Source organism: Suillus subaureus (genome assembly GCF_016647635.1).
Source record: "Suillus subaureus strain MN1 chromosome Unknown BJ212scaffold_246, whole genome shotgun sequence".
NCBI lineage: Eukaryota > Fungi > Basidiomycota > Agaricomycetes > Boletales > Suillaceae > Suillus > Suillus subaureus.
Window position 1 is genome coordinate 5,237 of NW_024538802.1, and position 19,827 is coordinate 25,063.

Consider the following 19,827-nt stretch of genomic DNA (forward strand, 5'->3'; position numbering starts at 1 on the left):
TTCACGGAACCCGTCCCAGTCAACTTCATGGAAGTTGAGTTTGGGTGCCATCTGGGTGCATTCCAGGTGTAGATCTATTTTGCTGATTATTGGGAAGTGATCAGTTATTACTGGTTGCAGGTGGTATTCAATGCTGCACTGGCTAAAGGATTGTTTGAGTTGGGCTGAGCAGAATACATTATTGGGGCGGGTGTGGTTCTTGGTGTTGGATGCTTCAAGTGTTGCTATTGCCAGTGGGAGTACCTGTACTAGATCATAGATGGATAGAAGGTTGATTAGCATGCCCGCAGTAAATAAGTGGGTGTTATGTGGCATTTCCCACATGGGGTGGTGGCGGTTGAAATCACCTAACCATACAATATGTTCATTATTTTCATTCGTTTCACTGTTTTTGCCTTGAGCGACACACTGTGCATGATTGCATCAAGTGTTTTCCTCTGTGGATATGTGTCTTTCAAGAAAGTGAAGGGTCGTATCGCTCTTGCAGGGGTTGTATATGTTATATATGCATACCTTTCCAAATTGTCCTATGAGTTTGATGGCCATGATGTTGGGGGACTTGATTGGGACCATATGCCAGTTGTTCTTTGATAGTTTCTTGTTGACTAGAATGATTGTTTGTGATCTGTTGGTGTTGGCGTGGTGGTCAGTTGGGTAGATGATGTCCCAGTACTGTTTGAGGTTGGAGGCATTGGCGAGATTTACAGGGTTGAGGTAGGGTTCTTGTATACATGCTATGTTGTATATGTTCAGGTCAAGGTTTCTAAGCATATGTTCCCAGGCATTGAGGGATTTCTGGAGATTCTGCTGCCAGATCTTGAGGCTTTCACTGGTGGGGGGTTAGTGTCATTTTTGTTATTCATAAGTTACCTGCATGGTCTTGGTCCCATCCTTGACCTGGGTTGTACTGTTCATAGGGTGAGCTGAGATGCAAAGATGTCCAGTCCTGCGGTTGGTTCTGTTCCTGAGGAGGAGGGTGATACAGTTGTGGTCTGCACAGTTGGGGGTGCCAAGCTTCCGGGAGGTGTGATTGGTTGCCTAGTGGGATCCTGTTCATGTTGCAAGACTCTTGGCTGTGGGGGGCGGTGGCCTTTGGTAATTAGCTGTTCATCTCTCCTCTGTTTAGTCCCTTGGTGGCAGGTATCACTGCCTAGGTTGAGGCTGAGGTTGTGCCTGTTGGTTGTAGTTCTGGTGCTGCTGTGTTTCATTCTCCCAGGACACGGATGAGTTGTCTAGGGTTTCCCATGTGAGTGGGTCATCAGTCAGGTAGTAGTGATATCTGGCATCCTCATTATGGTGTGAGTAACACAACTTGGCTAGATACTTGGTAAAGTACCTAGCCAATATGTTGGGTCTTAAGTGCTGTACCTAGCTGCTATTCAACCCACAAGGGTTTCTGTACTAGACTCTGAGCTCAGAGAGGAGAGAAATCATCATAAAACTGCTAGTCTCAGACTACAGGTAAAGAGTGAAAGGTAAGAGGTGATGCTTATATAAGCTGCAAAAATACGAACATAAGCTAAAGAAAGTGGGGGTAAGTAAAGGTAATGAAAGTAAGTAAATCTAAGCCCAAGGAAAACTTGACTGTCACAACAGTTCTTGTAGCTTTCCCATTTGCTGATGAACGTGGGTGTTAAGGTCATACTCAAGGGCTAACAGATCCTAAGGGCTTTGGCCTCAGCTCATGCGCTGTGCCCCTTACCCAAGTATTGCTCCTTATTTCAGAAGGGCAAGACTAACACATCTGGAGGGTTGGATGAGTAGCATAGCGGATCTGGATGACTTCCGGATGCAGGATAAGTATTGTAGGGCTAATCTGGACAAGTCCAGACTAGAAACTAATGGTAGTGGACTGTTGTAGACAGAGGCGGATATGGATAGACTATAGGAATCAATCCTAAGTCTCAGAGGGTGACGAAAGTAGAGATACTCAGGTCCGGAGGACAGGAATGAGCAGAACTAAGTTGATATTCAAACTGAGGTGTTACAGAGATTTACAGGAGGTTATATACTATAGGTATCTAACAGAATGATCAATCAGCAGGGTCCAAGGCTATGTACGAAACATATGGATAGTCTATTGGTAAGTAGAAATGGATCACAAATAATGAAATGGAAATGAAGCATAGGTAACAGATCAGTGAGCAGGACAGATATACCGATAACCAAAATACCAGAGTTAGGGGATTATTAAAAGGAGACAAGCGCTGGTTGTGGATTTGGATGAATTGTGGACTGGACCGGACAAGTGGACAGATTGGATGATGAGATGTTGGAGGGGGATAAGATGTGGATAGGGTCAGAGATAAGATGTGGATTGGATCTGAGATGAGATAAGGATCAGATCTGAGATCTGGATATGCGGATATGACAGTGGGGCATTCCTGGTTCCAGGCTACGTGGCCTTCAACGTTACAGTTCTTGCACCAGTAGCAGTTTTGGTCTGTTACCTTGCATGTGGCTGTTCTGTGCAGGCCACTGCAAGTTCCACAGGTGTCCTGTTCCTGAGGGCAGTTAGCTGCAACATGTGCACTGTCAAATGAGTGACACTTTAAGCATCTGGTTGGCTCCTGGATTAGCTTCCTTCCATAGACCTTCTTGCTGTCTACTAACAGCCCAAATTTGATTGCATGGTTGGCTCCTTCTCTCTTGTTGAAGGTGAAGATGGCATGTGCAGTGCATTAGTCTGGTCTGCACCTGGCAATTGGCTTGATATACCTGGCTTTTAGGATTGACTTGGGCTTCAGACCTGACTTCTTCTCCACATCAGATAGTGCTGTGTGGTTCTCTGGTACAAATGCTACTGGAATGTTTTCAATTAGTATGTTGAAGGACCTATCCTTGATGACTACCTCGATGCCAAAGTGTTCCAGGAACTTGCTTCTATTCATTGGAGTGTTGAACCACATTGCCAATTCTGTTGAGTTGAGTTCATAGAGCACTCCTCCATGTGGCAGTCTTCTTGCAGATAGGAATGACAGTCCTTCAGGTGTTTCCACCCCATCTTTGGTTAGCAGTTCAATGGCCAGCACTGCCTTTGCAACTAATTGAGCTTCCGTGAGGTCCTTCAGTGAATTGGCACAGAATGGGGATCTTCTATCTATGAGTATTTGTCAAGTTTGCACCTCGCTTTTTGCTAGTACTTTTGTTAGTAGTGGGGGTGCATTAGCTTTCACCATTGCCACATATGAGCATGGTCCATCAGATCCCTGCATCTCATTTGGTGTGACAGGTGGCTGGGTGTTAAGTGTGTTTGCATCTTTCACCACCTTTGCTAGTTCTACCATCAATGACTGGATGTTCTCATGTACCTCTGTGATCATCTTCTCCATTTCACTTCTGTACTTCACTAGTACATCCTCCAGTTGGTCTACTTTCTCATCAAGGGTTGCAACTGGTCCTCCCATGAGGGCTCTGACTTTATCAGTGACATGTTCTATGTTGTCATCTTTCTGTGCTTCATATATGGTGAATGCAAAGGCATGGATAATATCTGTATGTGTGGCACCCAGGTTGTGTTACAATCATGGTTACCCCCTATCTCTTTTCCTCATACTTGTATTACATCATGACCGCACCGGGCTGTGCCATCATTAGACTAACGCCTTCCACATCTGTATTACATCATGACCACCACGTGCCGTCACTAGATGACTCATTCCCTTATCTCTGACTCGTCTTGATGACGTAGTTCTTATCTCTGACTCGACTGATGATGTAGGCGTGCCTACCCTAAAGTACCTACAACTATATAAACTTGGTCATGTACTTAGATAGACTTCACTTTAATCTACTAGGTCTTACCTGAACTATCCTTTGCTTAGGACCTCCAATCCTAAGTCGTCTGATAACCGATATTCAAACCAGAGACACTCTCTCTGGCTTGTCTTATGACCCTTACATTTGTAAGGTCTGATCCGGCTTCAGGCGCAACTCTTATCAAGTTCCTGTCATCGCGCCCATCCTAGTCGACTTACAGTTTGCCGTAACAAAAGATTAAAGTCAATCTACCGACCCTCTCCATCTGAGAGGTTAACTACCCCAAGAAAGAACTCAGCGAGAGAACGACAACGTTCCCCTGAACTAGAAACATCACTAGACCAGAACAATCAGGATGTCCACAGTAACCAACACCCCAGAATTGAAGGCTGGAGCTCCCTCCACCTATGACGGGAGTCCTCACCAGGCTCTATGATGGTTGTATGCGATTAAGGCGTACTTTACGCTTAACGCTACGATCTACAATACCGACGAGAAGAAGGTTATCACCGCTCTCACGTATATGACAGAAGACAGTGCCATGGGTTGGGCACTCACCTTCTATACTGAAGTAGAAAACACCACCACCAAGTCCTACGGAACTTTTGCAAACTTCAAAACCAAGTTCAAAGAAGCCTTCGTCCCTGCCGATGCCATTGGCACTGCCATGAACAAGCTTAGGACATTGAGACAGACAGGAGATCTCACTTCCTACATCACTAGTTTCAAGACTCTGGCTGCACAGGCTGGTGTTAAGCAAGATGCTGTCTTGATCATGTTTCTCAATGACGGGTTGAAGAAAGGAATCGTCAGTTCCGTCTTTCAGATGGAAACCATCCCAATAGACTTTGATAAGTACGTTGCTGTGGTCATCAGACTCGACAGCAACTATCAAAGGGGTGTTGCATATCAATCCAATCATCAAACCACTACCAAACCATCAGGACAACGCTATGTACCAAGACCGACTATCGACTGACACAACCCAAATGCTATGGAAGTAGATTGGCTCACAGAAGCAGAAAGAAGTGACCACATGAAGAAAGGTTTATGCTTTATGTGTCACCAGAAAGGGCATATGACCAGAGCATGTCCGCAGAAGAAGAAGATCCCTGTTCGCCGAGAAGAAATGAGCGACAGTGACCAAGAAGATGAAGATACAACGATCCATCGCCTCGCTGAGGATTTTTGATGTGGAAGACTGGATCAACGTCAGTATCTTCCGATGTACCCATTAGACTTGTACAAAGTATTGGAATCAGAAAGGAACTTCGTGTTCCCATTTCCCTTATTTCGAAAACTCGTCTGAAAACCATCAAAACAACAGCTGTTGTTGACTCCGGCACTGCCGGAACCTTTATCTCCGAAGAGTTCGTCAAGACTCACGGGATCCGAATGCACAAACTATCGAAACCATTTCAGGTTACCACCACAGATGGAAGTTATGCGAAGGGGGGCGCTATCACCCAATATTGCGTCCTCATTGTCAAGATAGATGAACGATCCATGATAGGAAAGTTCAACATCATGTGACTTGGTTGACGTGATCAGATTTTACTAGGGATCCCTTGGCTGCGTGCCATGGACCCAGTAATCCGGTGGAAAGCAGAAACGCTAGAACTCTCCAAAACGGAGAAGAGTGACCAGATCGAAGAAGAAGTTGGTAACGAACGGAAAAAGAATAAACTACCTCCGTTATTCCAACAAAGAAAGAAGAAAGAAGTAGACCCTGTCCCAGTTGTAGTGCTGCCGAAGGCACCTCCTGTGAAACCGGTTATATTACCAAAAGAACCAGCACCTCGGGCTACGATAGAAGAAGTTATTGACGAGGAAGAAGAAAAGACGCAGTCACCACTGCCTGACCTTGACCCCATCCCTGACGACGATGACAACTCCTTCGATACGAAAGAGGACGTATGGACAGAAGACTATGCACCACCCGTATGCGAAATCTCCACCTACCATCTAGAAGACAATGAATTCTTGGTTGAATACTCCGTTGATGCCACTGAGCTCTGGGTAATCACCAACACTTCACTGGATACCCCGCTAACCAAGGATTGTACCAGCATTGCAGAACAACAACCTACCATTGCACCTTTACCGCGGCCTGCCAAATACATCAAAACCAGTAACAAAGCGCAACAATTTGCATTGGCTGCCGGGCTCAAGCAAAAGGAAAAGTCGTTTGAGGAACTCGTCCCTTCCTATCTTCATGATTTCGCCGACATTTTCGCAAAGAACGGTTTAAACCAACTACCGCCCGAGCGACCTGGCATAGACCACCGGATAGAGACTAAACCTGGTTTCATTCCCAAGATGTCCAAGGTGTATCCACTATCCAAGAAGGAGCGTACAGCGGTCAAGGCATTTATTGATGAAAATGTGCAGAAAGGTTTTATTTCTGAATCAAAATCACCACAAGCCAGCGGTTTCTTCTTTGTAGGAAACAAGAGTGGAGACCTTCATCCCTGTCAAGACTATAGGTATATCAATGAATGGACGGTCAAAAACACCTACCCACTCCCGTTACCACTTTCCCTGGTCGCTCGGTTACATGGTGCCAAGTATTTCACTAAGATGGACATCCGCTCAGGATACAATAACATCCGCATTCACCCGGAAGATAGATGGAAGGCCGCTTTCACTACGGAATATGGCCTCTTCGAGCCAAACGTCATGTTCTTCAGTCTTTGCAATTCCCCTGCTACTTTTCAGGCATACATGAACAAGACGTTCCAGCAAGAAATAAACGAAGGATGGCTTGTCATATATATGGACGATATCCTGATTTTCTCGGATGATCTTACCTCCCACCATGAACGTACACGTCATATCCTTGAAAGGATTCGACAGGAAAGGCTCTTCCTTAAACCGGAGAAATGCACATTCAATGCTCAAGAAGTAGAGTATCTCGGAATGATAATTCATCCTGGATGCGTAGCAATGGACAACGCCAAAACCAATGGTATCCAAGACTGGCCTACTCCTACGACCGTGAAAGAAGTTCAGTCATTCCTAGGATTCTGTAACTTCTATAGGAACTTCATCTCCCACTACTCCAACATCGCAAGACCTCTAATCGACCTCACCAAGAAAGACGTCAAGTTCCTATGGACAGAACAGTGCATGACCACCTTCACTACCTTGAAGGAATGCTTTTTAAAGCAACCGGTCCTTCGGAACCCTGATCCCAGTAGACAGTTCGCAGTAGCAACTGATGCATCACTTGTCACTATGGGTGCAGTGTTGCTCCAAACCGATGAAAACAGTGTCTATCACCCTTGCGGATATCTTTCACAGACCCTGAACCCAGCAGAATGAAATTATCAGATTTTTGATTGCGAACTCCTGGCAGTCATTCGCGCCCTCACCGAGTGGCGTCACTATTTAGAAGGAAACACTCATCCGGTCATCGTATTCACGGATCACAAAAATCTCCTGTATTTTAAATCTGCCCAGAAGTTAACTCGCCGACAAGCACGATGGCAGTTAATTTTGTCATGCTACGATATTGAACTCCACCACATCACAGGGACTAAGCTTGCTTCCCTTGATGCTCTCTCCCGCCGCCCTGATCACGGTACGGACTCTTCCAACGATAATGCCGACGTCACCCTCCTTCCTGACTCCATGTTCATCTGCCTTCTTGACGTTGAACTTATGACCACGCTCACCAATCCCGATCCATCTGACCCCAATCCTATCTTTACCGCCACTTCAGACGCATTGGACGGTCTCTCTCTACCGCCCATGAAATCCGCACTCGCCGATTGGACGATTACAGATGATATTCTTTACTATAAGAATCGCACCTATGTCCGCCCCACCGGGCGGCATCTTATCCTAGAACGATGTCATGATCACCCCACCGCCGGTCACCCCGGTCGTTTTAAGACAGAAGAACTCATTAAACGTGATTTTTGGTGGCCCACTATGGGCACCTATATTCGTAAATACGTGGATGGATGTGCCCTCTGCCAGCAGATGAAATCCGACACTCACCCGATGACCCCTCCCCTTGTCCCAATCCCCTCTGTTGCCACGGCCCCCTTTACTCAGATCTCCGTCAATCTGATCACAGACCTTCCCCTGTGTGCCAGTTTTGATTCTGTCATGGTCATGGTAGACCATGGGCTTACGAAGGGGGTAATTCTCATCCCATGTACGAAATCTATTTCCTCCGAAGGGGTCGCCAACAAATTCTTCAAATACGTCTACCATCAATTCGGCTTACACGACAAAGTCATCTCTGATCACAGACCACAATTTATATCCAAGTTCTCTCGAGCCCTCACCAAGCTCCTGAAGTATGACATAGCAGCGTCTACTGCTTACCATCCCCAGACTGATGGACAGACCGAACGACTTAACCAAGAACTCAAAACGTACCTTCGGATCTATTGCCAGAATCACCCAGAAGATTGGGTTGAGCACCTTCCGATGGCGGAATTTGTGCACAATCACCGAAAGCATGATTCCCATAACGCATCACCCTTTTTCCTGATGATGGGCTACGAACCACGAGCCCTTCCCCACACTCTCCCCGACTCTACCATTCCTGCAGTAGAAGAAAGACTCCTCCTCCTCCAGAAGTCTAGAGAAGAGGCTCTCTTGTGTCATAACCTCTCCATGCAGCGAATGGCCGAATGAACTCGTGGACAGAAGTACCACCCATGGAAAGTAGGAGATAAGGTTTGGTTATCTGGGAAGAATCTAATCACGCAACTACCATCACAGAAACTTGTGCCCAAGCAATATGGCCCTTTCCCAATCACCACCATCCTCTCTCCTATCACATTCACGCTCCAACTGCCTCCGCAGTGGAAAGTTCACCCCACATTCCACGCTTCTGAGCTATCGTCCTATCATGAAACAGAAGTTCACAGACTGAACTACCACGACCCCCCACCTGATGTCATCGATAACGAAGAAGAATATGAAATTGATGCGATCTTATCGCACAAAGGGACGGGTAAATGAAGACGCTATCTTGTATCCTGGAAAGGATATTCTTCCGCCAGCAACGAGTGGGTTCCAGAAGGAAATCTCGCTAATGCCTCCAATACCCTCAACGCCTATAAGAAAGCCCATGGGCTATAGATTTTCTGACAATGTCCCACATCAAACGACTACATCTTTGTATCCTCCACATCGAAGAACTTACCGCTGCCATGAACACCGTTGCTGAAGGAAATGCCCACCCCTTGATGCTCCTTGATTACCAGAACACTACCGCTGCCAACTTTGCCCAGCACGCATCATCCCCCATAGCCTCAACTCCAGCAGAATTGCCGCCCGCCTCTGACTCCACTCTCACACTCACTGACAACTCCACCCTTACCGACTACTTCTCGGTCATTGACCAAGTAGAGACAAGCACCCTATTTGAGTCCACCATAACTTCTCAACAGTATGCTATAGAAATAGATCGCCTCCTTGGAGAACAAGGGGCAATATCTAGCGGCCTCATCATCAGGATTATCAGAGATGCTAGCCTCATTGATCGTACTGCCGCTCTCCTGGATGATGAACGTCATAAAACCATTTTCCACCACCTGCATATACGCATTCGCAACACAGCAATTCATCTCTTGCCTGAAGAGACTAGAGATGCTATCAGGGAAGCCATTCATATCGTCACTGAACGCATTGCCCTTGACCCTGTCGCACAACCACCCTCCCCTCATATCGCCGTCCCCGTACCACCACCAGCTCCTGCTACGACTACCATGGAGCATCAGGATGATAATATCCCTCCTATTGCCGTACTTAACGTACCGACTTCTCCTTCTCCTAACCCCATCACACGCACCACTCGACGACTTCCACTTAAGCGAAGGTCCTCTCGCCTCGCCACCAAACGAGCCGCTTCCATCTCCCCCACTAAAGCACCACTTAAACGATCATGGTCACCTTCCCCCCCAAACCAGTCCTCTTCCGTCACAGTCATGAAAACATCGCCAGTCGATAATGTCGTATGCCGCAACTGCCATACTGCCGGGCACCATCATAAGAACTGCCCTGCGTATTACTGTAGAGTTTGCAAAGAATATGCACCCAGTCATCTATTGGTCTTTTGCAAAGAGCTAAAAGGAGAAGTGGTCATTCCTTTGGTATGGACTGACGTCGGTTTCTACGACGTGCTCGCTCGCTGGGAGATTGAGCAAGACACTATTGCTCACGCTGATCAGATAGCGCAAACCACCATCACTGAGGAGCAGGACGACCTCCTTTACTCCAACTATGACGTGGATCCCATCTACTGGGCTAACCAGGATAATTGAAGTCGGTGACTTCATCGCTAAACGAGGGGTAATGTTACAATCATGGTTACCCCCTATCTCTTTTCCTCATACTTGTATTACATCATGACCGCACCGGGCTGTGCCATCATTAGACTAACGCCTTCCACATCTGTATTACATCATGACCACCACGTGCCGTCACTAGATGACTCATTCCCTTATCTCTGACTCGTCTTGATGACGTAGTTCTTATCTCTGACTCGACTGATGATGTAGGCGTGCCTACCCTAAAGTACCTACAACTATATAAACTTGGTCATGTACTTAGATAGACTTCACTTTAATCTACTAGGTCTTACCTGAACTATCCTTTGCTTAGGACCTCCAATCCTAAGTCGTCTGATAACCGATATTCAAACCAGAGACACTCTCTCTGGCTTGTCTTACGACCCTTACATTTGTAAGGTCTGATCCGGCTTCAGGCGCAACTCTTATCGAGTTCCTGTCATCGCGCCCATCCTAGTCGACTTACGGTTCACCATAACAGGTTGGCCATTGCCCTGAACTCAAATAGCACTGCCAAAATAGCAATGAACATGTTGCCAGCCATGGGTAAGTTGAGGCCATGTGTGGTGAGCATTTTCCTTGCAGTGGGTAGGCTGTTGACATTGGTTTTTATGCCGGCACCTGTTGCATGGTCTTCGATGGTCTTGCTGGTGGAGAGTAGTGATTTGCTTGTGGTTGTTTTTCAGTTCATTCTGTTGGTTTGCATGAGTGTGGAGGGACTGGCTGAGTCGTTAGTCAGCATGGCAGGTTGGTTGATGGTGTTGGGTTTCTTGTTGGGTTTCTGCGTTGAGGTTTTGATGAGCGCGAGGCGCCGTTGGGCGACCTTGGCGCTGTTGAGCGCGTTGTCGGGGTAAGAGCTTCCGGGGTCCTTGTAGGGGTGCCACTTGGTACGGGTCCAAGAAGCGATTCCACACATTTATCACGAGTTCAATACACAGACATGAACCTCGATTGTAGTCCTTAGATTCTTCCTGCTGAGTCTCCAGAAACTGACTATCGAAGAGCTCCTTGACAAGGACGCCCGTTGTGATACCCTGGTGCACCTGCGTCTCATACCACCCTAAATTCAATGACCTCTATGCGGAGCTTCTACTCTTGATATTGCCTCAATATCATTCCTCATTCGCTTGCTCTTGCCCAGTGCCTTTTTTCCTCCAGCTGCGTTCTCATACCTCACAGCCCACAACATCCTTACACGCGTCGCCCTCATGTTGCTCTCGTTCTCACCGCCTTTGTCGTAGATGTCGCGATTATATGCTGTACTGTATAGCAATAAACCACATATTTCGAAGTTCACATTCCTTCGTTCACAGACCATGAAATAGCTAGGTTCTAGGTGGGCACTGGGCACATTGCTGTGCGATGTCCCTTGTGTCAAGCTCTGATCATCCCAGTCATGCGTATGTTACCAATTTAGGCTCAGAACGACATCAAATGTTCCCTATCAACCTTTATATACACATTATTGTCTTGCTCGACATTGAGTCGACTTCGACTTCTCGAGCAGGCGCATCTCGGTCTGTCAAAAGCTCGAAGGGATGTGGTGTTTGGAATGAGCTGTGACATTTCACTGGAGGTTGATGGTGTTGAGTGCGGTCGAGGGATTGCCAGTGCCTTTCGCTAAGCTGCAAAGGTGTGTATGTTGTGCGTTTTTATGCAGCTAACTACTTCGTTTCCATAGACACAAGATATCATAAACCTTTCTCTCACCTCTATTTCTTGCCCTCTTCCACTCCTCTCATTCTGGCGCCTCCCGGTGTCGTTCGCATATGTTCGAGCCATGTCAGCATTTGCTGACATGCGCCGGGCGTGTGCGTTAAGCACTGGTGGTGGTTGGAATCGGGTAGAGTACGTCTTAGTCCTTCAATCCCACTTGAACACCGATGATATTCTGATAGGCTAGTTAAGACCCCACTGACAGAAAGACTATCATGAGTGTGATTCATCTCAAACCTACCTTAATCGTCACCATGGTGTTCTCGAACTGAAAGTTGCTAGCATTGGCAACTGCTGGCAAGCCTGAGTCTTACTATCGCAGGTGTTCACGGGGTGCATTTGAAACAATGTTGAACTTTGACGCTTGGACTTCACCTGCAGGTTGGTCCTCGCAAACACGGAGGCTCATCATTGACGAAAACGCGCAGTGCGCACACGCGGAAACTCTGGAATAAAATGCGCAAGCCCTCGATTGACAAAACGCGCAAATAATAAATGTGCAAATATAACGCCTTTACAACCCATCCCAAGCCAAACTCCCTCACCAGCACATGTCCCACATTCCCCATCCACCCCTGCAACGCAACATGGGCCAGGGAAGATGTCATTCCTGGACAGCCTTGTGACTGTGAGACCTTCAGGCGCTGTATCTTCTCTCACTGGTCTCGACATTAATATTACTGGAGCTCCATTCGTAGCTTGGGATGAGCGGATACCTTTTATCACGGGTGAGAACAGGCTATGCGGAAATGGTTGTGAACGAAACACTGACTCCGGATGAGCAGAGAGAACGAGTTTGGTTTCTCATGATGTGAGTATATCGTATCTGATAGTCCGTATCCTCATCAGAACCGTCACCACAGGACAACTAGAAGGTATCTCGAAATTCGTAGATTATGTTTTCGATGCCACGTACAATTATACTAGGCTGGAGAAAGGAGAGCTCCCTCGTGTGCGCTTTGGTCGAATCGACTATCTCAATGTTATGAGTATCACCACTAAATGAGCTGTCTGTTCGTGAGTCTTTAACATTTTGTAGTGTGCTCGTGTCCTTGACCTTCTATCAGCTGAATCTCAGAAATGTCAAAGAGCCATGGAAATCCATCTACAGCCCTGGTGGTGAACGGTAGGGCGCGTCAGAATTGAGAATATTATCAGCACTTACCTCCCTTTTGCAGCGAATACATTTTAGACTACCTGGTACAATTTCTGTGGCTCACGTACACGACGAGCGGAGGTCTTGTGACTTTTTTTCAAATTTGCATGAGTCTTTGCCTCCTCAGAACACTGCTAAGCCTGCACCCAAGCCTGTGTCTGCACCCGCAGCCCCAGAACACGCAATCGTGTCGAGTGCGACGAATACGATGCAGAAGTGGTCTGCTAAAGGAAGGGGAAATAGTTGGATGTCTCGAAGGGATATATATACCAATGCATTGTTGGAGAGCTTATGTATTGTGTAGGTTGTACAATGAAACCTTAATTGCTGTGCACTAGTTTCCAGACTGGCCAAGAAAGCACGGCAGTCTGGCTTTGGAAAACACTTAGCGTTTTTCGAGCTCATCGCAGTCCGTATCGAACGGCGAAACGTTCACTCCAGGTCCTTGAAGGACCTGGAGTGATCGTGTTGTATTGTGCGAGGAACTAGCTTATCGTAATCGGTGAATCGGTGAACAGACTTTTATTTCGCATGACATCTGCCGCGGGGAGGCCATTGGTACCAGTAATGCGCGGTGCTACATGGGAACTGCGGTACTTGCATTGTTGTGCTGCAAAATATTACAAGAGAAATCTTGGGGTAAGCCTACGTTTACTATACAGGTATACATAGCTTTGTTTATCTCGCTGTACAGTAAACAGAATTTTGAATGCGAGACGGTGCGTCAGAACCAACGAGATCTGGACAGATAAACATCCACTATTTCAGGGAGCTCAGGATAACAAGCCCGGGAGGACCCCCCAGGGCTGTCTCCAACCTAACTACTAGTATGCATAAGACGATCGCGGCGTCACTCGAGAGGTAATAATGAGGAATTTTGTTGGTGAGGATCTACGAGTGGAGCTCGTGATATCAACGAGAAACCAAAATTAACCCAGACGTACCTGTGACATTATGCCGCCGAATGAATCTATGTCGCTCTGCTCGCTTGGCCGAACTTGAAATCCATCCTCCTGCTCTACAAACAGCTCAGGAGCTATCCATCGCATATTTCCCGTGAGCGTGGACGTCCAGGAAGCCTGAGAGGTGCTTATAACCTCAGAATACATCAAGGAAAGACCGAAGTCAGAAACACACGCAGTGTCGTCACCACAGATGAGCACATTACGCTGGAACTCACGTTTCAATCAAATCAAAATTAACGAGAAGGGTCGAACTTACCCCATCGAAGTCATCATGGATGACGCTGTTAGCATGAACTGCGAGGAATATTACTAACTCAGGTCTAGCACTGAGAATAACCAGCACGTACGATATTGCAGAACGGATATGGCATCCCTGAGCTGAGACTGCCATTAATCTGTGGTCTGCATAAAATACAAAGGGGGACTTACGATCCGGAATATTCTAACGAGTAAGAGCCGCGCCCTCGGGCTTCAAATAGTCCGACAGGCGCCATAGCCAGGGTATCTGCATGGTTGCGCGTGGAAACCCGGATACTGGGTGTTAACGTTGAGAGGACTGAGCATGGTCATATAAACGGGACAAAGGATGAAAAGGTCAGTCGCAAGTCCTATCAGTGCTCCGAAGCGGGCTTATGAAGTTAATATGAACACCACCAAAGAGAAGACGCATGTGAGACCTATGGGCATTTGAACAACAAGAAAAAAGGACGTTCCCGCGCTGGTATACAGGGATCTCATCCCACAAAACCTTCTCTACTCCGTAGAGTCGGGGATTAGAAATGCGGCAAGCGTAACTCATCACCGGTGCACCAGTCACCCAGAACGACTCGGATCCAATTCGCCTATCTTTGCTGGCAGTCAGTCATTCTCAGTTTGATGGGCCAGCAATCAGTCTATTTCCGCCAGATTTTCAACCTCGTTCCGCAACTACGAGAATCAGTAAGCGCTATAGTCAATCTCACGACCACAACCACACAAGAACTCGCCCACTGTGCTCAGACTTGCGCTTTAATCTCGACGCGCATCCATTCTCCTGGCATACCACCTTTGAGTTTTCGGGGTCTGGGTGGCAGATCGTACGTTCAACAACCGGGACATCGCAATCTTGGTTGTAGACCGTACGGTCCGCGACCAGTCTGTGAGGCACTCCAATGACAAATTGAGAAGAAACTCGTGTTGTTTGTCATGGTGAATTTGCAGTAGAACAGTCGACACTGCGAAAGAAGATGGCTGCTGAAAATGATCGTTCTCCACGTTGGCTGTCATTCCGCGGCTCCCGTGGCAAACAGACCGGGGACTGTAGGCCACGACATGATTTGGAAAGGACGGGAAATCGTAGTATGGAGATCACGAGCACTGAAGGGATACTTTAAGACCATGACAAGGGTTTAGACACGATGCGCGTTGCGTAGAATGCAATATGATTTCGAAGAACGCCGCTGTAACGTGTGGCTCAACCATAAGTTGAACGGATATAGAAGGAACCGAACAACTGTCATCCATACCTATCAAGATCTTGGTGTGAACACAAATTCGGTTCGAAGACTCGAAGTAGGCGCTGAGCGTAACCTTGAAACGTTGATAGCGGACGGTCAACATCTGCCGGCAGTATACCGTACATGTACGTGTACGTAAGTGAGGCAACTGTTTATTATAGACTGAAATTCACCGTGTTCAAGCACGTTCCATGAAACTTCGTTGGAACGAGGCTATGTGTTATACATGCTCTCATCGACCAGTCTGACAGAGTGCTTGTAACTCCAGGCTGGTATCCCTATTGTATCTTTACATCCCCGGAACTTCCCCTAGCGCATGTGATGTGGAATATTAAAAACTACTAGTAGATCGACGCGTTATTAGCTAATGCTATCCATGCTGGAACCACACAAATGGTCGATATGATCACGTCAATAGTCGATCAACGATTCTGCAGCTACTAAGACGATCCATGCAGGATATGTGGCAGCAGCATTACTCTCGGGTCTAGGCTCGAATCGACGGCACGTTTAGCATTACACGATGTTGTACCGAAGGCCATGCTGAATCCTACATGTTATTCTCGCACGTGAGGGGCACCAGCGGGTGGGGCTTCGATGTGCATTAATATTCGACGGCCAAATTAGCAGAGCATGACACATGTTGCCAGGGCATAGAAGGCGCGAGGAACGATAAATGTATCATTGAGGTGACCCATCTGTTGCTTGATGAAGTACAGAAGGTGGGACTCAGAGCGTGTTCTTCATTTGGCGTGCTGGGGGATTTGCTCTCAGGTGGGGCGAGTATTGCTTCCAAGGAGGGATAGCATCCTAGCACAGAGGGGATTTTTTGTTAATTGCCATACAATTTAGCATATGGTTATGATTGATGTTGGACCTGTGCCTGCAGGCACCTCTTCAGGAAATTGAAGCGAACAGGTCCAATTTTTTGCGAGTTCCCGACTTACAGCAGTAACGTGTAAAACGTAAACTTGGTGTCTTTGTGCGGATACGTGTCTATGACGCGTCTTGTTCAAGTTGATAACACATCTTGCATACTATCCCGTCTTTGCCAGCCACGTGGCGTGGGACGCGACAGAAACTTGTTTTGCAAGAGCGGTGAGAGCCTAGAGGACATATGGGTACGTCGGACCGTAGAGAATGTGGAGTTCGGGCAAGGGCACGTCGTCATGTGGTGATAGAAGACTACGCAGCTTGCGCTAATCCATAGCGCCTGAGATAATCATGTGTGCATGTGTCCGTCAGAAAGAAGTGTTGTTATTATCAAGTTGTTGTCAAGCACCGTATCACTTACATACTTTGATTGTCCAGCAGTAAATGAATTGTACGCAGTTTGGGGGTTACGAAACAGCCTAGCCCCAATTATGGAAGAAATCATGGCATCGGGAGATTTATTTCGAAGGCTGGAAGTGCTGTATCAAACACGGTCGACCTGTTTGAAGCTACTAGGCTAGTACCCCTTGCTATGATACAGCTGCCTATGTGCATCCGGTATTCAACTGGGAAGTCCTTAGTATGATGCTATATGATGTACGAAATACGTGAATTATACGTTAACTTGCGAAATGATCAGACGGACTTTCAAAATAATGAGCGGCGAGCGCCGGCGACACAGTCGTCACCGGTCACCACACAAGCCTTGGCTTGAAACAATTGAAAAATTGAAATTCGGGACCGGGGTGAAGGGGATGACATCGAATCCTGCTGTCTTGAGTAGGTGACAAGAATGACCTCGACTCGGAGGTAACTTGAGCCATAATTGTCTCGGCCACCGGATTGTCAGACACTGTTAGATCTGGTTTATCTTGATCGCCGCCGGCTGATAGATCAAGCACGTCCTCTACAGACAGTCGTCTATCTCCTCTGGGTTGAGGGCGGACCCACATGATGCACTTGCCGCGGATCTATTGCGTCGAATTCGCAGTCTGTATTTGTATCGTCGTCATTCGTTGTCATGTGAATATTGCGGATAGACTCGTCCGACGAGTCTACAGTGACGGCACAATGAACGGATCTTGGTGGAGAAAGTGCTTCAGCGCCTAGTGAGCATGGTGAACCTGTGACACCGTCATAGATCTGAGTAACCCGCGCTTTGTGGAAATGATCCTCAGCTTCCGGGACCAATTGCTCTCCCGATTTCTTGATATAGTTCGATCTCATCTCCGTGCGCACATTCAATCCCGAGGAATCAGTTCTGGAACTTGATAATCCACCCCCGGACCACCGGCGCAAGCAAATATCTTGCGTATCTTCTAATCACTGCAATGAGAATGCAGAATGTGACACTGATAAAAGCCAAGCAGTACGATATCCTGCTCAGAGGGCGCAAGGCGAGTATACGCCCTCTTCAAGTTGCACGATCTTGTCGCAACAACACCTCTTGCGACCCTCTTATTGACACCTTAACCACTTTTGGATCAAGAGAGTGTGACATGTCGGACATTCAAAGTATCAAATGTCAAAACCATCGACGGGACACAATTTCCTTTGCGTTCTATTGCGCTCTGCCTATTCTGTGTGCATGGATCGGGAGCATCAGGGGCAGCAACATAGATCAGAAGCCGGTGGCATGGTACTCACGATGCAGAGGGGAATATAGAAACTATCCATGTCGAATCAGAGCACAAAAAGTCATGCACAAATGTCAGATAGTGATCGATGCTCTTGTCTAGGCGCTCGAGGTAAGGAAGCCTTGCTACTTCTGTCAAAGACGATCTAGCTTGTTGGTTGGTTTATGCGGTGACAGCGTTCGTGTTGCTCTGCTGAGTTAGGGCTGGGAGATAGGTTGGATCTGTCATCGGACATGTGTGATGGTCGCAAGAGAAGAGCACAAGGACCTGTGACCCTGATGTAATCAAGCATAGCTATTGATCCCTGCGGACAATGCACCTTACACGTACCATCTGCATAGAGTAAAAAAGGTCAGGGCCACGTCTTCGACTTGCAATAGGTGGTTAGTTTGAACATGAACGACAGTGCCTTCCCAGATGCTCGGTGCAGCATTACCTATTAAGAATTCAAATGTGTTGGAGAGTAAGAGTTAGCAGAGACAAGGCACGTAGCCTCACCAAAAACGCTACTGATCTCATATCGATGAGGGCCAAGTGCTCAAATTGGCGAGACCTCGTGGTAGCCAAGTGAAACGTGACGTCAGGGGCTATGGTAGGCTTTGCACGAAAGGGGCAAGTTTTAACATAAGCTGACGTGCAGTACTGGATGAGAGGATGTGTCCGCAACCTTTTGATGCTTTATAGAATGGCTGATACAGACTGTCCACACAAATCATGCCGTTCAGGGTAACTAGACCCTCAATCAAGTATTATTCGGTACGTAAAGGCTAGGGGGTGTCCGTGCATGAAAGTAACGTGAGACCAAAGTATCCGTGGAGGTAATTGAATCTTGAGCAGATGGAGAACCTAAAGAGGATGACCGACGAGGTTTGAAAATCAGGACAACGATTAACCCAAAAATGATCAATAGGAGAAGGAAGATGAGTTTCCGACGGCCCGTGTTCTTCTGGTATCTGTAAGAGAGTGTGTCAGCGCGCTACGATGATTGCGGATATACATGGCTCACCGCGTTGCATGGTTTAACTCTTTCACAGCTTCGGCCATTTCTACCGAAGTTTGTTCAATGTTATACTCAATACTGTCAAGAAGAGTTCCTTGATCTATCACAAGGATAGACAAATCCTTGAATAATTCCGCTAGAGAAGCTATCGAGTTTGCAATTTCCGTCAACTCCCGGTCGCGGACACGGAGATCGTGATCTGATCTTGTATGTTATCTAGAATCTGAGCTTGCTGCACGGGGGGAATAACGATTTAGCTATGCAAGAGACATGGACATTGATTGTTGCTCACCGCAGCTTCTACGTCTTCGTCAACAGCAGTCAAGCCCTCGGATCCTCTTGAAGAAATAGTCCCAGACGCAATCAGGAGATCTTGATTCTTAATCGCGTGCCCTTGTAGACCTAATGAAGGCGGAAGTGCGGTCATAGAAATGATCGGTTCCCGTCGACTTGATGGGCAAGGAGGAAATACTTACGTTCCATATAGACACGCTGTTTCTTGCGGAACGTTGAGCTGAGTTCTTGGACCCTCGCGGCTAGGCCTCGTTGCACGTTTTTGGCCGCGAGGATTTCAAACTGAGTTTTCTGAGTGGAAGGGGGGAATGAGTGAGCCTGTTCAGTACCGATACGTTGAATCAAAGTATGGCATCGTCGAAAATCCTATCCACGAGAGGAAAGAAAGGAACGACCGTAAGTACGATATGGACACGAGTCCACGGAGGATGTACTTTGGTTATTTCGGTGGTCGCCGCTTCGATTTCCCGCTCCTCTGCCGTCCGGTCCGCAAAGCGGGGCGAACATGCTTTGCATGAAGTTTTTCCAAAGTGATAAACTAAGGTAAAAGGGACGGA

The 19,827-nt window shown here is 47.2% G+C and overlaps 7 protein-coding genes across 7 annotated transcripts; 1 reads left to right on the forward strand and 6 right to left on the reverse strand.

Moving 5' to 3' along the window:
- Window positions 1-462: 462 nt before the first annotated feature.
- BJ212DRAFT_1234582 (uncharacterized protein) lies at window positions 463-834 on the reverse strand (the record flags this gene model as incomplete). The annotated part of the gene is made up of 1 exon (XM_041329523.1): window positions 463-834. A coding segment is annotated over one exon (372 nt), but the record flags the coding sequence as incomplete, so codon positions are not given.
- Window positions 835-2,366: 1,532 nt separating this feature from the next.
- BJ212DRAFT_1235519 (uncharacterized protein) lies at window positions 2,367-2,675 on the reverse strand (the record flags this gene model as incomplete). Its single annotated transcript, XM_041329530.1, has 1 exon — window positions 2,367-2,675. A coding segment is annotated over one exon (309 nt), but the record flags the coding sequence as incomplete, so codon positions are not given.
- A 6-nt stretch (window positions 2,676-2,681) lies between these two features.
- BJ212DRAFT_1290274 (uncharacterized protein) lies at window positions 2,682-2,990 on the reverse strand (the record flags this gene model as incomplete). Its single annotated transcript, XM_041332087.1, has 1 exon — window positions 2,682-2,990. A coding segment is annotated over one exon (309 nt), but the record flags the coding sequence as incomplete, so codon positions are not given.
- A 9,397-nt stretch (window positions 2,991-12,387) lies between these two features.
- On the forward strand, window positions 12,388-13,203 carry BJ212DRAFT_1517723 (uncharacterized protein). Its single transcript, XM_041341687.1, has 3 exons — window positions 12,388-12,600; window positions 12,639-12,806; window positions 12,857-13,203. The coding sequence occupies exons 1-2, from the start codon at window positions 12,494-12,496 to the stop codon at window positions 12,793-12,795; spliced, it is 264 nt and encodes an 87-aa protein (XP_041185386.1). The 5' UTR covers window positions 12,388-12,493; the 3' UTR covers window positions 12,796-12,806; window positions 12,857-13,203.
- Window positions 13,204-13,536: 333 nt separating this feature from the next.
- On the reverse strand, window positions 13,537-14,404 carry BJ212DRAFT_1517725 (kinase-like domain-containing protein; the record flags this gene model as incomplete). The annotated part of the gene is made up of 5 exons (XM_041341688.1): window positions 13,537-13,836; window positions 13,890-14,114; window positions 14,167-14,236; window positions 14,258-14,305; window positions 14,340-14,404. The coding sequence occupies 5 exons, from the start codon at window positions 14,402-14,404 to the stop codon at window positions 13,705-13,707; spliced, it is 540 nt and encodes a 179-aa protein (XP_041185387.1). The 3' UTR covers window positions 13,537-13,704.
- A 4,314-nt stretch (window positions 14,405-18,718) lies between these two features.
- BJ212DRAFT_1489236 (uncharacterized protein) lies at window positions 18,719-19,020 on the reverse strand (the record flags this gene model as incomplete). The annotated part of the gene is made up of 2 exons (XM_041341406.1): window positions 18,719-18,929; window positions 18,983-19,020. 2 exons carry the CDS (start codon window positions 19,018-19,020, stop codon window positions 18,719-18,721), a joined length of 249 nt encoding a protein of 82 aa, XP_041185388.1.
- Window positions 19,021-19,142: 122 nt separating this feature from the next.
- Window positions 19,143-19,778, reverse strand: BJ212DRAFT_1306187 (uncharacterized protein; the record flags this gene model as incomplete). The annotated part of the gene is made up of 4 exons (XM_041333802.1): window positions 19,143-19,208; window positions 19,269-19,378; window positions 19,453-19,588; window positions 19,705-19,778. Coding segments are annotated over 4 exons (386 nt in total), but the record flags the coding sequence as incomplete, so codon positions are not given.
- Window positions 19,779-19,827: the final 49 nt, after the last annotated feature.

Bases quoted from the DNA above. Each gene is read 5' to 3' on its own strand.
- BJ212DRAFT_1517723 (XM_041341687.1), top strand. From the start codon at position 12,494: ATGAGCGGATACCTTTTATCACGGGTGAGAACAGGCTATGCGGAAATG. The intron at 12,601-12,638 runs GTGAGTATATCG...TATCCTCATCAG, and splicing joins CGAGTTTGGTTTCTCATGAT to AACCGTCACCACAGGACAAC.